Genomic DNA, 21232 nt, shown 5'->3' with positions numbered 1-21232 from the left:
CTGCAGGCACCGAGGCGTTGGTCCTGGCATTTGCACTTTTACTCAGTAAACAACCATACAGTGCTAGAATGCAAGAGCAGGCAAAATTGTGTGCCTTGATGGTTATTTTTTATGGTTACTTTGCATAAAGGCTCCTAGCAAGCTGCGTATGTTCTGTTATATATGAAAAGGTTTTGTTCTGCTTGTTGTGGGTTTACATTGTACTGTATCGTGTGAAGTTTAATAGACTGACTCGTATCTTGAATGTAATAAATTCTGAGCTGGAGGAGGCACTCAGGTTCCTTTTATGTAAATAAAGTTTTGTTCTATTTTTAAAAGCTACTCTGGACTTCTAAATTTAAAACTCACGCCTGTTTAGACTAATGGAAAACAACTGGCAAGGTTTCTCTTCCTGTTTGGAGAACGCCTCCAGGAATTGATACTGTGGGGTTTTAGATCACAAAATTTAGGCTGGAAACTGAATTGTGAATTCTGCTGTCAGCAGCCTCGCTGACGTTGCTATTCATGTGCGTAACGAGAGAGGCAAAGGTGTCTGCAACTGGGCGTTACAAAGAAGAAGCGAACAGATTTTTACCATATCATTTTATTCAACTTTAATATGGTTTCCATTATTAACTTCTAAAACAAAATGATTTCCAGTTTAGAAAACAATGCACTGACCACATAATTCCTTTTCCATTTTATACAGTTATACAAATATTCTAAATACACATTTTGTCAAGATGGTGGCAAATAAGATTTAACTGTACAGTACATAAGGAAAGAAAATATTTTAAGCATATTTAGAAGCAATAGAAATGTCTATACAAAACAAGCAAAAATGGAATAAAATTTTATATTTAAAGTATTGCAACAGTCCCACAGGTTTGTAACAAAAATGTCTTTGCACAGTTCCTCACAATGCCCCATTAATAGCTAAAGCAAGACAGCAATTTTTAGAAAATAATGTTTCGAAATGCTACACATGGTACTACTGTTTGCACAGTCTGATCAAAATAACGATCTACTTGGAATCAAGCAAAACTTAGGAGGAGATATACCAACCAACTTTAAAATTATCTGTATAAAAGTCATTGCACATTATTTTACTCAGTTGTTTGAAAAGTAAAAAAGTGTATTTACAAAATATTTCGCAGACAAAATTATAAAGTGAATGGATAATATATAATAACACGTCTTGATACTGACAGTTCAAGAACACACACTAATGGTTTTATCGTTTCAAGAGGTTTTCAGTGCTCCTTCCTCCAGGAAGTAAACTTGACTTCTACTTTGAAATGGATTTACAAGATGTTACACATAGCTATTTCAACATCAGCATTATAAAACAGTATGTTAGAAACATGAAAGAAAGAAGGAATTTGTACATCTTAAAAAGTGAGCTATTCATAGGTCAACAAATGTATTTATTTATTTTTTAATTTAGTTAGGATAAGTGTTCATTATTCTTCAGATAACAAACCCAACAGTTAAAATGGAAATCCTGGACTAGATGAGTTGAAAAAGCACCATGCACAATAGTCTTAGTGTGGTAAACACTGAAAAAAAAATAGCACCTGGAATCCTGTAACAGATCAGTTAAAACTGGTCAAGTAGCTGGCGAAGATACGGTGCCTTCGATAATTCTCTGCTCACTCTGGATAGCTTGAAAAGTACGGGACAGTTCAGGGAGACACACTGGATCTGTCGATCAAAGCAGCCTGTACAGTTCTTGCATATCTGGATTGCATATAAAAAAAAAAGTAAACCAGATTATTTTAAACTTAACACAAGGCTACAAAGCTACAAGACTATTAAGTCCTTGGTGTGTTATCAGCAGAACAGGCAGAGCCCTGCAGGCAGCCAGCACCAAGCTTTGCCTGAGCACAGAGGCTCCAGGCAGCTCTCTCCTGCCCCTGCCAGGCAGGTCATTTCGTGCTAGCGCCTGGCAGGCAGACACCTGCTGTGAACTGGGCACAGGTCAACAGCTTGGCCATGCTGCTTGCTTTTCAATTCTACTCATACGTGGTGGCACTTGGGAAAACACGCTACATAACTGAGTGGATTCAAGTGGGGCAGTGTGGTATACTCGCGATAAACCTACCCTGTAGAAAAGTTTCCTAGTGGAGAAAGACAAAAACTGTTATTCTGCAGTTACTTGCTATGCAGGAAAGAGACTTCATCAATAAGCTGCTCCCATTTCGAGGTAAGCTTCAATTAGAGCTTTTACTTTCCAAGTAAGAGTCAATCAATCCCAAGACCTAAATACGAAGGCAGGTCGACTGTTCTCTTTGTTCATGGAACTGCTCATTAACGTAGCCAACGCTGCTTGAACGTATTTTTAACATGAGATACTTGATTGAATAAAATACCAGCAGGCAGAGTTTTTCCAAAGGTGTTTTGGAAAACACCATCTTGATCAGTTTTCAACAGATGTCCCCTGCCTTGCTCTTTTATTTTTCAGCCTTTCCAGTACCCGCCACCCCCAACAGTTTTTCCAAAAACTCAGCAATTTGCTTCCCTCCCATCCACACCTGTGTTTTGTAACATGAAAACGTTGAGCCTTCCTACCATTTGCACAGCTTGAGCAAGAAGTCAAAGCTGTATCAATGAACTCCCTTCCTCTGCTTTTACAATTAGTTCCTGCCTTTCTTTCCTTGTGAGGATGCCTTGGACCAGCAGCCCTCAAGCCAGGCCCGCAGAAGGATTCAATCGCTGCAGACCAGGAACTCAGGCAGGAGCTGCAGAGGAGCAGCCCCGCTCAGGCAGGTCGCACACGCTGTGCTGACGCCAGCCCCCTGCTGACCTTCAGGAAGAGGATTTACATTGGGTTTGTTCTAGGTTTGTAACCACCAGAGGAGCCTCAGAAATTACAGTTTCTCCTGGTTCCTTTGAAAGAGGCTGGGGCCAGTTTGAAGCCATGGGACCAAACTAATACTTAAGACACTTTCAACGTTCAGCTTGTGTCTTGTGAACAAGTCTGTGGCCCTAATCTAGGGCAGCTAATTTTTAAGCCAAGTTTTAAAATACCATGTGGTTCAGTGGCATTAAACTGATACATTGGTTTTCTGCTGGCTCTGGCTTGTGTATAATCTAGGAGGGCCAAGAACTTGCGCCATGAGGTACATCTAGATCAGGACACATGCTCTTACGGACAGGTTGAGTCATCAAATACTGACTAAAACTGGATCCCAGCCCTTGCTGACCTGGCGCACGTTGCACTGACAAGAGAGCCTTCTGATCAAAACCCCTGGTCCTGCGGCAGGGCCGGACCAATCTGCCCGGTTTTGATTTACTCCAGAACAAAAGCAATGTAAAAGGGCGAGGGCACCACAGGAAAGCGCATCGCCTTCCTTTCCTGTCATTTACATGCAGATGAGAGCCGCTATTGCAAAATGCAGCCAGAAAGTACAAGTCCACATCTTAGTAATGTGGTATTTATGAATCGAGAATTAAAATGGCTTTCTAGGAACAGAGCCCCGTAGGAACGTAGCTAATTAATGCCCAGATTACAGGAACATTTATATCCCTGCAATTCAGGCACGTAATCCAAATGGGTCATGCGTGAGTGCTAAAAATGATTGTAACAATAACAAAAATAAATCCAAATATTAATTTTAAACTACTGCAGTAAAAAAAAGTAGGTGAGGGCATACTTATGTTTCTGAAAGGGGAGGCACAGTGCTTTGCTTTGGCGCATTTGGGAGCACAGTCAGCTACCCTTTAAATTGACTTCTAGCTCAAGGGAAAAAAAACAGCTTGGAAAATTTATATCAGGAGGAAAGGTAACAAAAAAAACCCAAACTAGAACACAGCCACATTGCGCATACAGGTATTTTTTTCTGAGACAAATATTTTTTGTTATTGGAACATCATCAGTTATTTTATAACAAAAGCTGATTTTTTCAATGTATTTTACAACTCGCCATCAACACTGTTATAAAAAGGAACCTAAAAAAGCATGTAAGATATTCTTAACAATAAAAAAAAAAAGGAAGAAAAGGAAAAAAGCGTCTTTTGTTCAGATCCTCTCCGCCCCCTTTGGCTTCAGTTTTATGCAAAGCTAAGGAGAGTAACAGCTGCTCCGCTGCCTTCAACGGCAACGGGAAAAGCAAACAAGTTACAACACGTTTAACACCAGGGCTGCACTTCCTATTTCTGTTGAGGGTATTCAGCAACATGCTGCTTTGAAATTTCAGCCTCTGTCTGTGGCTGACAGACATCTGACAATGCTTTAATCATACCTTGACCAGCTGTTCCTGCTTACGCTCCAGCTCTCGGATTTCTTGGTTGAGAATCACTGCCACATGCTGCGGCTGGCTTCTGCATTTATTACAGATCCCATACTGGGTCAGTTCATCACACACGGGACAGTGTAAGGTTGTGAAATACTGGGAGATTGTGCCTTTGCGTCCTTCCAGCTCACTGCGGGCAGTGGAGGCAGTTTTTTGAATCTGTTTGATAAAAAGTAAGAGGTAAGGAACTTCGAAGAGCAGCTTGCACTGTTCCTAGATTACGCAGACTTCTTTTATGGAGTATGGAAGCGTAACGTAGCCTGTGGGACATGGCTTCATATGCAAATTATTAACGTGGATTGCATCGCTCTGAAGAGCGTCTGCCCATTCTCTGTGACCTATTTCACAAGGAAGCTCACCAGAAGGGAGAAACAGAGCAACCAAGGAAATCCTAAATCATACTGTAAATTCCTGAGCCCATCTCAAACCCTGCTTCCTGCAGTTGTTCATCTGTGTGCTGACCTGCTGCTCCACATACCCTGCTGCAGCTCCAGTGGCTGCAATCTTGGAAACAACCAGTTTAAAATTCCTGGTGATTTTTGAAGAAGTACTGCTGCTGCTCTGGCATTACCACCTTTTTCTGTGAAGACGATCCTCAGAACATCTTGGAAAAACGAGTTCCAACACTGACTGTACAGAAATTTAAATTAAGTACAGGCAGATAGATGCATAAGCAGCTATTCCTAAAAATAAACAATTACAGCAAAATATTGTTTTGAACTACAAAAGGAGTCAGAAAATAAGACGTCAGTGTGATCAGCCTTGAACAGAAGGATTGGAAGGAAAAATTGATTTGCTAAGTGAAAAAATCACACACAAGATCTCAGAATCAAACCTGCATGTCTAGGCATCAAACCACTGCCTTGTAGAATATCTAAGCTGCTCTGTTACCTCCTACAAGCCTCATTCTGTGCAAAAGACACGGTAAAACCAAGCACTGCGTAGATGTCCTGCACTTGTCATGTTTGTTCGCAAACACATTTACCCGTGGCAATTCGTGGTACCAGCTGAAGACGTCTATGCCGATCAGCGAGAAGACCCTGGCCAGCGGTGGCAGAATTTGTTTGGTTATGTAGTAAGTGGCATTCAGCCTCAGGTTGGGATCCTGCAGGACTTCGATGGGCCGTCGCACCAGCTGGATCAGAGGCAGTCCAGGCATGCCATACACGATGACATAGGGCACTCGCTCCCCAACTCGTGGTTCAGAGCGACGGTCATAGGCGAGCATTCTCCTGTTTAAAAACACCTTTTACAATGCACCCAGAGACAAATTACAAGCAAGTGAAGTAACTGTGAAACTTCCCCATCTGGTGATATTTAGTAGCTCTGCAGAAGACTGAAGCTGGCGTCTGTTAGGAAGCACAGGACCAAGTTGTTTTATTTTTAATCTGTCTCAGGATCAGACCCAAGTTTTAGAACCTGGAACACGAACACTAAAGACACCTCCTCTTCCAGGCCACTTGGATTTGCATGCTGGTTGCTTTCTAGCTATCACATCCTTAAAGAAATACATTTATAAAGAGCAGCCACAGCACTCAAATGAGCTCAGGCACCCAGAAAGCAAAGGACTATGCATTTGGAAGGAGGAATTAATCCAGGCGAGGAATTTTATAGATTTAAAAAGCTTGGCTTAATTTGAAGATATATTAAGCAAGGTAAAACTGGCAAAATGTGCCAGCTCCCATTATTTATTATGCTATGTACGTTACTTTTTAAGAAATGAAAAATTATACTTGGTAATGTGTTTCACAGCACTGAGAGGTATTAGTATTACAGGCTTTTAACTCTAACATATGCAGTATCTATGAGCGATGAGCAAAGTTTCTGCTGTTCATCAAGCCCCTTTACAAAAACAAAAGCATTGGTAACAGCAGAGGACATGTCACTGTGCAGTCTTGACGTGTCTTGACAAGAGACCTTACTCTTGAACATGCCTGGCTTTTTTCCAGGAACAAGGAACGGCTTTCCAGGACTGTCTGACACGGAAGACAGTCAGGGCCAACTGCTGCAATAGGATCTGAAGGAGACATCTCACTGCTACCTGTACCTTGCCAGGACAAAGGTTAAGGGGAAAACCTACGATCAGCACTTCTTGATTTTATTACCTGGTGATTTCCAGGGCTGGTACACAGGATCCGGGTCTGTACGCAGAGCTCCCTCTGTACTCTTTTGCGAAGATGAAGTCTTGTATGCTGGCTTTTCCTTCCAGTAACTTCATGCACTGATTCTGAACGTACTGTTTGATCTGACTTATGTCACGTGTTTCAAATAGCAGCTTGATAGAACACTCAAGTATCTTTACAACCAAAGGAGAAAGGTTATTTTTAACTCAAAAATCAGTAGTTCCAAATAGTTCAGTTAAAGTATATGCAAGTATTAATGCACCATTTAGGAGAAGTCTAAGTTGTGAACCAGGATGTTAATATGACAAATGGTTGCCCTCTCTTCCACTCAAAGACATTCATAAACACGTTACTGAACAACTTTTTTTCAGGTTGACACAAACATGAGCCTGCAATTCACATATTTTCTTCTCATACTAGTTCTTTTTGTAAGGAAAGTTAGACATTACTGACAGTAACGTGTATTTATAAATACAAGGATTAAGAAGAATATGCCTGGGACACTGGCATATTCTGGGACACAATTAAAGATAGCAACGCAATCCCAATGTCAGTAGTCAGCTTTCTGAAATTTCACATCTTTCATGACATGACCGTGCTCAGACACTGAGATTGCTTCAGCAATTACAGAGGTTTTTCAGAGTATGACAGATTTTTTTTCCCGTCATTTAAGAAGTTTTGGTACAACTTTCTGACTGCCTCAACAAACAAAGGAATTAGTATTAAGAAAGAAGAATGGAAGCAAATCCTAAGTGGTTACCTTTCTTACTGGGATAAATTTGTTTTGACTTGATTAAGAACAAAAGACATTTTTTAAAATCCCAATCCACAGCTTAAAATAAACAGACAATTTTATTTTAAACGAATTATCAGCTGAACTTGATTTCTGTAAGTGAGCCATTTAGCAAACACCCCTTAGGGAAAAGTCTGCCTCACTCATCTTGGAGTTAACTTACTTCCCTGTAAAGTGAATTGGATCAAGGATGTTCTTCTAGAGAACTTAAACGGAGCTGAGGGTTTTAATGGGATTTTTAGGGGCCAAAAGATAGTAATTGTTAAGGTGGAAACTGCAAAACCTTGTAATGCTGGGCAAGTTCTTCAATTTGTTTGCCAAACTACTCATACCAGAAAAACAAAGTCTCAGGCAGCTAACAAAGGCTAGAAACTCTGAGAAAGGATAAAAATGCAATGAAATAATAGAATACTGTGATTTTATTCAGAAAGAATGCATGAGTAGCTTACCTTGGAAACAGCAGGACAGGAGTCCCTTCGGACAGTCTCTATGCCTTTTGCATCAAATACCGGGTCCTTCTGGTCCAGTGTTTCATACATGTAACCCACGTACCTCTTCTTAGTTTGCAGGACACATGGCAAGTAAACCTGGAACGGTTAAAACGAACATAGCCCAGTCCGACATTTGTATTTGCTGACAGTACTGAATATAAAGTGGCTCTGAACACAGAGGGGTCCAGTGGGGTTTGGTGGTGTTCCATTCTTGCATCACTTTGTATTTCATCTAGCTGTAAAAGACCTGAAGCTCAGATGCAAAGGGGTACACGGTATCATCTGAGCATCCTTCCTTTCTTGGGCTGTACCTGTCAGCATTTTTAATGCAATGTATCATCTCTCTTTCTTAAAAAAAGACAACAACTTCATTTTAAACATTAGAGAAGAAATCTGTCTCTGCTAAAGTAGTGGCGTTTGAACTTTCTGATCTCAAACTTCATCTAATTATGGGGTGTGTAAGATCAGTTAGCATCTTGATTTGGGGAAAGCATGCTTTTCGGATGCCTATGCTTAGAGAACAGTTTCCTCATAAAAGGATTTTTAGGGTCACAGTCTCTTTTGCTTGTTCTCTCCAACTTTTTATTTCATTTTTGATTGTCTCAGCAATCCTTGGCCAGTTTTAGAAGAAAGAATGGGGAACAATTGCTTCCTAGTATGCTCTAGCTTTGAGGCTGTGTATAGTATGCACTTTTCCTGTCTTAGGAGGCCTCCCTAGGAAAAAACTCAGTATTTTGACCCACAAGTGAATAAGGGCACTTGAAGTGAAGCACTTGGAAGCTCAAGCGTATCTTTACACCTAGTAATTTTTCTGATTAATTACTCCTTCAGCTTAATGATGTGGGATTACCTCAAAGTAATGGGAAGGGTCTCTGTGTATCTGTCAGCAAGGAAAGGTTGCTGTGCCTTCCCCAGGTACTTTGACTTTTCTAATTAATATTTTTCTACTGTATTTTCACTGCAAAATGGCAATTTGCTTATGAATTCTGATTGAACCTCTTGAATCAGGTATGTACTTTTAAAATGTCTAGAGCATCTGAACTAATCACTAATGACTTTCCAAGGATAAAATTCCACCAAAATTAGTATCACATTGCCTCGCTCTTCTATGGCTTGCAGTCATTAGTGCTTCTTTCAAAAGCCTGCTGAATGAATGTTTATGATTTTTCATTTTATATGTGTACATATCACATGGACATATCCCAAAGTGTGCTAAAGCTGACTGAAGAATAAACATCTGGCTGGGAATTAATGCACTGGAATCACTTCAAGGGGTGGTGTACATTTTCTCTACCAAGCTGTCCACATTTGTTTGGTAGCATGCATATAATAGCAAACTGAGGGAGACGTTTCCAAAACTTGATGAGATGGGAATTTCAAATTGCCTGGTGCTGCCACAGCAATGAGCCACCAGGCATCCAGATGTGAAAAAGGGAATGTTTCTTTTTGTGGTGCATTCTGCAGCGCTCCTCTGACAGGGTCACTACAGCATTAACCAGGAGCTGGCAACATAGGCACAGAAACAGTATGGTGCACGACTGCTGTATGTCGTTACACAAAGTTAATGTCCAGAAAAATCTTTTATCTTCACATTGTTCTTAGGATAACAACGTTTTCACTCAACACACTTGCAGTAAAACATTCTCCTTTTACCTTTTCAAACTTCAGTTTAACAGGTTTGGGGTTTGTTGCTGTTACAGCTTCAGCAATTTCTTGACCGATCTTGAAAGACTGCTCCTTAGTCGCTCCTTTCAAGAGTACAAACATGCTACAAGAAATCAGACATAGGAAATAAGAACCAATCTGTTCAGCATAGTTCCTGAAGCTTATGAGCTATAGCTTCCTGGTGGCAAGGCAAAGACGCAAGTTGTTAACAATTCTGTTCCTTGCCTTCATTTTGAAAAGCCAAAAACCTGAGAAAATTCAGTTCAGTCTGAGATCAGGAGTGCCAAGGCATGGTGAATGCTGGGGCTCTCTTTTAAGCAGGGAACGTGATGGCTCCAGGCACTGCAAAACTTCTGGGTTCTCAGGAGAGAACTGTAGAGAGCTCTGGATACACTGTTTATTTTCAGTATGGCCAGCAAGAGGATTTTACTTCATTCTCCCAACAATTATTTCTTAATGTGCGTGAAACTACTATGAATTTAGTATCTTTGAAATTTCAAGTCTTTCATCAAGTTTGGCTGCAATCATTCACCGGATTCACAAGTCATTAAGGAGGAACAACCAGGTAAGCTGTTTCCCAGCTGTTTGTCCTCTCCTTCCTGTTCCATAAAATTTATAAAAGGAAGAAAACCTTCTAAGTGCTTTCTAAGAGTTCTAAAATAAAAATTCTTTACTTTGCATTATTCTGCAAGACAGTAAGCAACATCCCAAAGAGGGGTCGTCTACTTTTTCCTGTATCATAAATCTTGTTGAGACAACAGAAAAATCTGTCTATGAAGAACAACTACGATTTTAAAACATTGTAAGATACAGACTGTTAGTTACCTGTCAGTATCACCATAGACAACGTGAGCACCCCATTTTTTGGTATCATTCACCAGTTTTATAGCACGCTCCAATGTTTCTCTGGCTTTGTGGACAATGCTATCACCAAGCTGCAATGTCAAAGAGAAATTGAAAATCATTATTTTACTGCTGAAACCAATGCTAGCTCTTGGTAAACACTGGTAACTTGGCTTGATCTGTTTATGAAAACTATTATATTGAGATAATGTATTGTATTTCATTGTTTAGAAGAATGCAATAACAATTAGAAAGGTTGCTTACGTCACCCTAAAATAGCAGGAATTAAAGGAAGAATGATCAAATTACTACCAAAGGAATGAAAATAAAATTCAGTTCAAACTTCTTTAGGCATATGAAAAGTATAAAGGGAAAGATAAGATTGTTTAGGTTTGTTTTTCCCCAGTTCTTGGATTCTGCTGATTCCTCCTGTTATAACAAGTATCAAAGAGCTATAATTTTCTATTCTATTTCCACCACTAGAACTGTAATCCAATCTACCTTTGCAGAGATTTCTACAGAAATGCCAACTGCAAATGTGTTTTTTAATAGGAAAAAGAAGATTTTTTTAAAGGACAACAAAAACAGTACTACAAATAAACAGCTTTTATGATGATACTTTGATTAAATGTTTCAAATAATAATACTACGTTATCTTGCTATATTTTAATAATTGGGTCTTTCCCACAGTTTTTCTGTATTGTTATCTGCAACCCTTACCTCAATGCATGGCATTCTTCCAGAAAAATTAGCAGCAGTGTAACCATATGTAAAATTAGCTATATATTTAAGACCCAACTGCCGAGCTTCAAGCATTCGAGTTATAGCCTTGTCATGCTTGTAAGCCTTCATTGACTGTTTCACCATTATCCTAGTCTTCAAGATTTCTTCTAGCATTCTTGGCAGCACACCTTTTCTTACCGAAGGCTGCCATAAAGGAAACAAAGAAAAACAAATGTTAAAAAGCCCAACCAAAACAGTTCAGAGTAGAAGCAAAACCTAGAACTATTAGATGATCACTGATAAGATGAATAATGAGCAAGATGCCCCAGGCACCAATGGTTTGGCTCCTCATGGAAATATTACAAGCAACACAGAATATATGCAAAGCTCTTAAGGGCAGGGTTAATAGCTTTTTGTTGTTTTCATCAGCCCTGCAAACGTAATGTTTAGAAAACCTTATTAACTAAAATGGGACTTCAATAGTTAATTTGCTCTATTAATTCTCAAAGTGCTAAAAGGTGAACGAATGCTATCTTTTAAAAATTCTGCAAGCTTTCTTTACCTAAAATTTTGTTTTGCATTAAATATACATATGCTGATGACTGGCTAATTATTTGTATGTGCTCCAGGCCATATTTATTAATTTCATTATATATCAGCCAGCAGTACACACAGCATAAAATGAGAACAATAAAAAGCAAGTCAGGGAGTTTCATCTCCCAAACCACGACTCTTTGTCTAGGAAAGCATTGTGCTTTTCAAGCAGGAGAAGAATGAAGTGTTACACGCAGATAATTACTGTTTAATCCCCAAACTGCACAAGTAAAATACAGTTTAATTATAGATGAAATAAGCCTTTGGTATAAATGAAAGCACAAAGATGACATTTTATTTTTTGAACTGTCAGAAGTTCAGCATGCTGATAAATATCAACAAACACTGGGAAATGAGAGACTGAACCTCCCCCCTCTTCTGTCTGCTCTTAATGCAGCAAAATATAAACTACAACATCAATTTGATCTTAAGCTAGACAACCAACAGGAAGTAAAAATGCCTGTCACAGAGCACTAATGTCATTACCTTGACAAAAGCCACTCCACTGGGTGACACTGTGATATCATGCCTAATCTGGTAAAGCAAGTCAGGAGGTACTCTCAGAGATGTGCAGCCAAATTTGAACGCATCGTATCTAATAAAGAGAAAATTAAATATGAAGATGATTCGTTCATTTACAGCCCAACAAAGCAAAAGCATCAACTCCCATTAAAATGCTGACAATGCCAGCAAGGACAGAATCACAAGGTAAAAATCTCAGGTATAAACAAGCATACCATCATTTAAATTTCTTAGCGACATGTAAAACACTCTAGGAGAGAAGTAGCAATATATGTCTAAATCCCATGCAGTGTAATTTACCTGCCCTGTGTTAATACATTATTTCCAAATGCTGAGGTAGTGGAAGCCTCTAATTGTACTCTAACCCTGTATGGAAACCATGCATGTTTACCAAGTAACATGCTGCATATATTTTCTTCCTAGGACTTCAGAATTTCCAATCAGAAACTTGAAAGCCTGCTGGTGACACTAGTAATCACTGCATGCATCTTCCCATTCTTCCGAACATTGTTTTATAAAGGTAATTATAATGAGAAGTGAGATTTTTTCTTCTTTTTTCCAATTAACAGATTTACCGTTAATCTCAATAAAAGGTGCTACATAAAATAACTAATTGTATTTTTTCATTTTGAGTAGTTAAGACAAGAGTGAACTGCAACTCTTCAAAGAGGGCAAAAATTTATGAACATGCAGTGGAATAATACTAGCCCAGTTTTGATAATACAGTGGATTTATATATTTCAATTTATTTTGAAGCAACATTAAAAACTAGTATCAACACAGCAATGCAACATGTGTACACACACGCACATACACACAAATTACTATTATTATTGTAACAGAACAGAGCCTAAAAAGCTTAAAAAGCACATATTGATGTGTATGTGTATGTGCGTATACATACATGCACACACCCCCATGGTTGATCTTTTACCATCTCATATTTTGTAACAAAAAATGGAGCTATTCATACATATCCATAATTTCCAAGGACAACCAAGGGTTCTCAATATCTTACAGAGGATGCTGAAGTCTCTACTGAATCAAAGTTTTTCAGAAAAAGAAAAATAACTTACTTTCCTAAGTTTTCAACATGTCCCAGGCAGGTTGAAAAACAGTAGTTATATGCTATCACAATGGAAGGATATAACGACTGGAAGTCTAATACAAGAACAGCGTTGCTGTAGAAGCGGGATTCTGGCTCCATTATTAAGGGAACACATTGAGGGGCTTTCATCTGAGCTCGCTGCTGGATACTGGGTGTCACAGGAATATAATTCATAGGCTTTGCAACGCGTAGCATCATAGACTCCACACGATACTGCAAAACAAATTGGATACAGTCATTATAACTATAATTCCAAAAACGTAGAAAAAATATGGATGTATTAAAATTATATAAATATGCACTTAGATTTCCTGAATTTAAGGTACAGACAAACAGTTTTCCCAAATAAACAGCTATACTCTTATTTGTGATTTATATTTTCTATCACACTTAATGGAACTTTTCGTTGCGTTTCCTCAGCATTTAGCCCTAACTTTAAAAAATAAAGTACTTCTGATTGATATCTATGGAAAAAATATATATATATATATATAAAAAATAATAAAAAACACACAACATCCAGCTCAGGGTAGAAATTAAAAATCCAGCAGGTTACAAAATTATTATACAGCCATGCTACAGTCAGTGAACGAGCATTTGCTAATTTGTATTTTTGTTAGATTTATAGAACACTGCAAAAAAAAGATAGAAGGTACAGTTGGTTTGCTTACCATTTTCCACAGAAATTTGCACAGAAATTTTATTCAAGAAAACAGAAAAATGACAAGCAAGCTGTGTAAGTTAGCAATTGTACTTCCAAGTTTGTGACTGTGCAAGGTACCTACAATATACTTGGCAGCAAGAGAACCAAGGGAAGAGTATGTCAGCCCATTTCTAAAGTCATTTTTTGCATTTAAAGCTTTGCACTAGGTACCATGATTTCTCCCTCCTGATGCCACAAATGCTACAAGGATAAAATAACAGAAAGTTTAAGTACTTTTACCTTGTTCAAGATATCACAAGATGCCATCTATGGAGGCTGCCACATTAGAATTATCTCTAATCATTTATGTGTTATTACAGTGTTATAGTAAGGCTTTAAAAGCACTAATAGCCAGGTACTCATATTATTGTATGTATTTACAACAACAACAATAATAAACAGCTGAAAATTAAGTATATAAATGTCAAAGAACTGAAAATCCTGACTTAGCAAAGAACAATCCTACATAACCCTAAAATCCTCTGCTTTGTCAGCAACTAGGTAACTCTTCAAAAGCCCTCTGCCTGATACACTGTATATTCAGTCATTGTACTGAACTGGTTAGGTATCATTTCATTAACTCTAATTTTATAAATGAACTTACAGAACCAGTAGCTTTAACAAGACCCTGCAACCTTACAAACAGGTTGGAGTTTGAAAGTGCAGTGGTGCAGTAGCTTAAGCTGCTGCTGCCTTCCTTGTGCATGTGTATCCAGTGATGAGCTCAGATGTGTGATGAGATGGTCAGGGAGTAGACCTGTGCAAAAACTATTTTTTTTCTATTTTTCAGCAAGTTCTTCAACCATCTGACTAATAGCTTATATGCCTAGGACCATCTCACGTTAGACTTTAGTCTGCTGTGCAATATCCAAAATAGCTTAAGAAAATGAAAGAAAATCACCTTTAGAACAGTCTTGTAAAACTTAATGAAAGAAAGATTTTGAAAAGAAAAACCTTAAAATAACTGAAATCCTTTCTTAGTACAGAAATCCTTTCTAACACCTGTTTCAGATAAGGAGAAAAGGAACATCTTCCTAAGATGCAGTGATTGTTCTTTGGAGTGAAAAAAGTAATATCTGAGGTAACTTGGAGTTGTTGCAACTGCCATTTCTGTGATCTAGAAAGTTTCAACGATAAAAAAAAATAAGTGCACAGAAGGAAAGAGAAAAGAACAGTCAGGATTGAAAATGCTGCATGTTTCTGTTGCTCACTCCCACTCACAGCCATTTGAGAAAATGACAGGCAGAACAGTCTTCACAGGCTGTAATCATGACAGTTTAAGCATATCTACGTTGGCAGTATGCCAGCCCACCCTCCCTGTCCCTAACTGTGCATTTCCCTTCCCTTGTGGTACTTTTCTGATAGTGTGGTAAGCCAGTTCGGGGAGCTGAACTGGTGAGTAGCCCTTTCTCCTCACCTCCAGCTCCCCACCAGTAAAAGAAAAAACAACAAAATAAGTATAGCTCTGTACCAACAAAAACCGGTATTGGGTTGAGAGATGACACAGGCAGTTGTAATCTCAGAAAATAAGTGGCAACATTTAAAAATTGTCTTTATTATTATTATTATTTTAAATTGTTAAGGACACTCTAGTTTCTGGCTGCCTTAAGATAATGTTGTTCTGTTTAGGACATTAATTTTTAAGTTGTCCTTCTGTTGATAGAATTTGGCAAGGTAATCAAATCCTGGTCAGTTAGCTGAATGTCTATTTAAACAGAAAGCAGAATGATGGTAGGAAAGAAGAATGATGGTAGGAAAGGAAAGACAAAAGAAGCAAATGTGAATAAGAGAAATTGTCTTTTCAATTCAGGTGCTGTTCAAGGCTCATGTGAAGACATGAAAACAGCTTAGTTAGCCTCGTCAACCAGAACCTGGGCAAGAAAAGCCCTTCTAATTAATCAAAACTCCTACGGTTCCAAAGAAAGAGAACGGCAAATCTGTCCTGCTCCCCTTTCTTCTGATGCTAGTGTCAAATTAATAGAACCATGCATCTCGCATGACACATGTACTTAATAAAGCCAGAGCCATTTTTGTCTCATCATCAAATCTTGCCCAGTGGTCTGCTTCACAGGAAATGTCACTTGCAACACAGTCAATGCAGCTTTGCCTGCCATGGAAGAAAATCATCTCACCTCTTGATTATAAACATGTTTGATTAAATTTCCTAGTGTTTTATAAAGTGTTCATTTTCAGACTCATATAAGTGTGAAAAATATCAACCCAAAATGAATATTTAGTGCTCTCAAAGTCATTAGAGGAGACTCAGTATAGTAATTATATTTGGGGCAGTCTTAACTATTTTTAACAGCTACTTCTAAGCTCCGGAGACTAACTATTACTGTATATGAATTGCCTTTCTTAACGTTTCTATTTCTTGTTATACAAAACAGTCCTCTGACCTTATGAAAATACATACACTGACTTTGAAAATCTTGAAGAACTAAAACATTTTGTAATGACTATTTTGCTTGTGTGAAGTGTAAGGTAAACTAAATCTTACCTGGGAGCCTCTTGTTAATACATGTAAGAACTGAATGCCAAAAAGTCTTGCCATTTCACTTGTTCTGTCGATCAAATCCAGTTTTTCTAATAACTGGAGGTTCCCATGGACCCGGCTAACATAATGATCAACCATTTTCCATCTGTGAAAGTGAACACCTTGTTATAAACAATCAGGACAATGCTGCTCTTTCTAAGAAAAATGCATTTTTATGACAGCTTATTACAAATGAGCAAATAAAATTTCCCATAGGACATTTTTATACAGCTCTTTTAGAAATGTGGCACACAAGCATACACTTACGTATTCTAAAGATACACAGAGAATGTGGTATAGGAACCTAATGCTAAGGAATATCTCAATAACATTCTATATCCTGTTTGCCTTACCACCCTAAAGAATTACTGAAATAGAAACTTGAGTTTTTCTTCACCTGTTCATGCTTGCTTATTTTCCTTCCCAAGTGGAATTCTGTGGAAACAACCTTCTGTATTTGTTGAATATAAATTTGTAATTTCAACACTAGGCTGATTTTCCACATAGTCCAAAAGTATTTAAGAAAACAAATACATGTCATTGAAGACATTCAAATCAGTACCCACAGTATTATGAATTGTTGACATGACACAATACCAAAACACTCCAAGGAAGAGTGAAGCCCATTGAGATACGTGTCATATACAGATATTTTTAAGCAGCTAGAGTTACTCTCTGAACATCTTGTACACTGTTTTGTACTGTTCTGAAGCCTAGCTTCATTGGCATGTACTGTGAAGTAAAACATTTCTATTTCTAATGTAGTAAATGAAGTAAAACATTTCCATTTATGAAGTAAAACATTTCCATTTCTAATGGACCTGGCAGTCCATTAGAAATCCTTCTGGTGAATACTACATACAAAATATAGACCTTACAGGACTTCAGAACAGCAGATCTATTCAGATATGTTGAGACTGTAACTGAAAAAATAGCTTTATTTTAAATAGAAAAACAAAGATAGCATATTGAGGGTATAACTACACAATACAACACATCAGGACAGCAGAGCAAGTAAGCTCATGTTGCTGTATGTAGACTGTTCCAGTGCGTGAGCTAAACTGGTTATTTCTATCTATGATGATTTTAGCTTATACCTATACAATTTTAAGAATCTGGCCTTAAAAAGAGCAAATAAAAAACGCGTAAGAATGGATTACCTGTAGACATCTGCCTTGTTGTCAAACCAATCAGAAAGAACTCGGAAAGTAAATAAAGGAAAACGCTGATGAAGAACATGAAAGCCCACATTTTCAAAGGTGTAATTCATTAGATTCACCTATAAAAATGCAGAGAATGTGTTAACATGCATAATGTCTTTCACAGTCAAAGAAATCTGTACTTTTTAAAAATGGTAACTAATTACCTTTCTATGAGCATTCTTTGTTACCACAGTGTAAACATTTATATTTAGAAGTCCCTAACTATTTACAAGTCATGAAAGAATATCCCTCATCAAATGAAAAGACTACATAGGATTAAATAGATCACAAAGATCAGGAACAAAGTCTGTTAAGACTCAATAAGCTGAATCTTCAATGTAAGGTCACAAGCAGCAGAACAAGTATGAGAAACCAAAATAATTTCAAGTATTTAATTTAGTACAAGCACCATACTAGCTGACTTGCTAAAACTGGTAAGTTGTTCTCAAGACCCACAAAGAAGTGTAAAGGACTATCATTAAGAAACAATACTGGAAGAGAATGGCTTCAGTATTTTACATTTTAGTGATATGCAAAATCCATTCTCACAGAGTAGCAGACAGCTGTATTTGAAAGGGTATTAAAAAAAAAAAAGAAAAAGCTATATTAACTATATGATTTTTTCAACAAAGTCTCCAATAGTTCAAAAAAAAAACACATAAATTTAACACACTGAACTGTTTTTTAACATTACCTCATTTCTCATCATTCTCCAAATATTTAAGGTAATTCGCCCAACAATATTTATTTCACTCATTGTATCTGACCCATATTCATCCAGCTCAGCTGCAAATCTGTTCTCCTTCTTATCATCTAAAGACATTAAAAGAAAATACATTTAGACAAGTTACAGTACAGTCAACATCAGATCAAGTTATCTCTCTGCCCATTTGAGCTGCCTAGAAAAATAAGAATTCTTAAAAACTGTTACTGATTGTACAAGATAATGTATTTAGCAGTCTTCCACAAAATTGCTAAATAAAATTGCCCCATGTTTTTCCACTCTTGCACATCCCTCTGAAGATAACTCTTGCTTTGGGTTGATTGAAATGGTGTCCATGGCAATATATTCTCCGTAGTGAATATATTGGCTAAGCAGTGCTGAATGGCACTTGAGAGCTTAGTGCACAATACACACACATGAGAAAAGTGAGTTCTGTCCCAAGGAGTTTCTAACTCAAGGTTTTACTTTTCATGATCTTGCACAATCGGAACCAAGTCAGGGGAGGGAAAACTCAGCACCTTTTATACTGTGAAAGCAAAACTATCAGAGTGGGAGCAGGTGGACGTAAGTTCTGGACAGCACAAATGGAGAGAAGGATACAGGAAGGAGCAAATGCAGATAGATGGTTTTTTTAAATGCACAATAGTTTAAAATTCAATATGAAAACACTCTGTATTGTTGGATACGTTAATCAAGGTGCTTTTAGGGCTACCTCCACAAACCTCCAGTCTTGTTCCTTCTTATTAGTTTAATGGAAGAAGAAAGCATTTTGAGGCAATTTCCCCACAATTCTACTTTCATACCCTATTTTTCAACTGTTGGTTGTGTACTCTGACTCTATCAGACATGCCTGTACAGTATCCTACTCACAAAAACTCACAGTTGCTCTACAGCTGGCATGGGGAGTATCACTAGGACCATTTGAGCCTCTCTGGAAACAAAGTATAGAGAAGGAGAACTGGGCAGTCTTCCTACCTTTCAAGTGTGTGAGAAGAAATGAAAAGAAGTCTCCTCTCACCCTCTGTTCCCTGCTCCCTATCTTTGAGTCGTGATGCAAAGGAGGAAACAGGAGGCCACAGTGCACACACAAAGAATGCCACTACGCACAGGCACAGTAGTCACTTCTCTTGTGGTGTGTCCTAATGACTTATGAATGACTTGTAAATGGCAGAGGCAGCACCAGACTCAGCCAATAAAGAAAAACCAGAGAGAAGTCCAGCTTTCTTTTGTTAAGTTGAAATCACAGGAAAGGGAAGGAAAAGTACCTTCCATCTTTATTTCAATAGGAGGAAAGAGGAGCATACTGCTTGAAGGGGCACTTCCTGTTCTGAAAATACAGCATGTGAAGAAGGGAGGGAAATATGAAGCATAGGGGTTGGAAAAGCAAGAGGAACATAGATGGGGTAAAAACCATGGACAAGAATGCTACAAAGCAACACCGAACACACTTGTATATTTATGGTCAGGCATGCAAGCCAACACTTCTGGCATGACACTTTTGGGAGGAGCTCAGTGTGAATTTCCTTATCTTTCTCCTGTGATTCAACAAAAGAAGATCAATTACTTACCTTAAGGTTCTTAGAAATATTTTAAGTGTTATGTATTCCACTTCTGGGTGTACATCTAACACCTAGCATAAGAACTCATGTACAATAACAGTGTTGTGGAGATCATGTCTATGTCCTGCATGCCCTCTTGCACTTTATGTCCAAAGGTATTAAGTAATACAACCATTTATTCCTTCACTAGAACTGAACCCAAGATGCGTAGGTAGGACTCCATAGCTGTAGGGATGGAAGCCTGACTCTGAAATACACAGGGATATCACCAAGAACCACACAGTTCCTAGAGAGGTAACCCTTCTTCAAGGAACTCTTCATGTGTATTCCACTTCTAGAAATTCGAACAACAGCATATGTTATGAAGGTGTGTACTGATGAGAGCTTCGCTGATATAACTGTTGATTCTGCAACAACTAAAGTGCAGGCAAAGTTATCTTGCAAGACGAGAGCTGTGATTCAGCCTTTGAGAACAAAAGTGGACATATGAGTTGATGAACTGAAGTTATGAACCCATCCTGAAATGAAAAGATAGTTGAGTCGTAATTCCACAGCAGAGCAGTAAGCCCTTGTGATCTTTGGAAGGACAGGAAACCTTTGAGTGCAACAGTTACCATTACTCTTACCAAAGAGATTGCTAATCTCAAGGTAGGTCAAAAGGTTTTCTGAACAGCCTTCAATACATCTTAAGATTGTACCCAAAGGCATTATTATTGCAACCACTGTATCACCTCAGTTTGAGCCATCAAAGGGATTTAATAACAAGGTTCATCCAATTAGCTATTATTCCTGCACCACAAATTTGAGATCTTTCTGCTGAAAAGAGAAACTTGTTGTGACCTTTGATGACCAACTCACACTTAAACTGTTATGTGCTCCCGCTTTTGATCGATTAAATGCTTAGAAACAGACTGAGACCCAGTTACAAGCAACTTTCAGCTGAAGATGTAATTTTTTTCTTATGTTTTCTTGTCCCTGCATGGTCTCTTTAACCACCCAGGGACAAATGTCTCTAAGACATTTTCTAAACAAGTCATAGGTACCAAGAGTATCTAAAGTTTTGAAAGTATAAAAGGAGTGCACACATATTCAAACTTCAAGGAAGGAGTGAGTGAACTTAGCTCCTCTAAAACATGTTCTTCTCCTGCCCAGGCAGATAGGATGCCAACACAAAAGATGCTATTGCTACATTGGTAAGTCCAAGGATGCAACTATCCTGGTATCATGTTCTATCATGTACCCAAAAGCAGACACCTCAGAAATAGGAGAAGCAAATTACAGATAATCTCTCTAAAGCTCTTTTAACTTCTAACATTTTGCAGCCTCCTGGGCCAGACATTACTTTCATATATACAATAGAACCCAATGGATT

General features: G+C 38.2%; 1 protein-coding gene across 1 annotated transcript in view; it reads right to left on the bottom strand.

The window, feature by feature from the left end:
* Window positions 1-564: 564 nt before the first annotated feature.
* Window positions 565-21232, bottom strand: part of REV3L (REV3 like, DNA directed polymerase zeta catalytic subunit) — a 119584-nt gene continuing 98916 nt past the window's right edge. The window contains exons 20-32 of the mRNA XM_035322117.1: window positions 18272-18390; window positions 17536-17654; window positions 16340-16481; window positions 13105-13349; window positions 11993-12101; window positions 10910-11116; window positions 10172-10281; window positions 9335-9449; window positions 7640-7777; window positions 6380-6570; window positions 5260-5506; window positions 4224-4433; window positions 565-1719 (exon numbers count right to left, since the gene is read on the bottom strand). Of these exons, the coding sequence (XP_035178008.1) occupies window positions 1579-1719; window positions 4224-4433; window positions 5260-5506; window positions 6380-6570; window positions 7640-7777; window positions 9335-9449; window positions 10172-10281; window positions 10910-11116; window positions 11993-12101; window positions 13105-13349; window positions 16340-16481; window positions 17536-17654; window positions 18272-18390 (2093 nt within the window). The 3' untranslated portion in view covers window positions 565-1578. The remainder of the gene's footprint in view (window positions 1720-4223; window positions 4434-5259; window positions 5507-6379; window positions 6571-7639; window positions 7778-9334; window positions 9450-10171; window positions 10282-10909; window positions 11117-11992; window positions 12102-13104; window positions 13350-16339; window positions 16482-17535; window positions 17655-18271; window positions 18391-21232) is intronic.

This window comes from Oxyura jamaicensis, chromosome 3 (assembly GCF_011077185.1).
Source record: "Oxyura jamaicensis isolate SHBP4307 breed ruddy duck chromosome 3, BPBGC_Ojam_1.0, whole genome shotgun sequence".
In the NCBI taxonomy this organism is placed as follows: domain Eukaryota; kingdom Metazoa; phylum Chordata; class Aves; order Anseriformes; family Anatidae; genus Oxyura; species Oxyura jamaicensis.
This window is presented reverse-complemented; position numbering and strand designations above follow the sequence as displayed.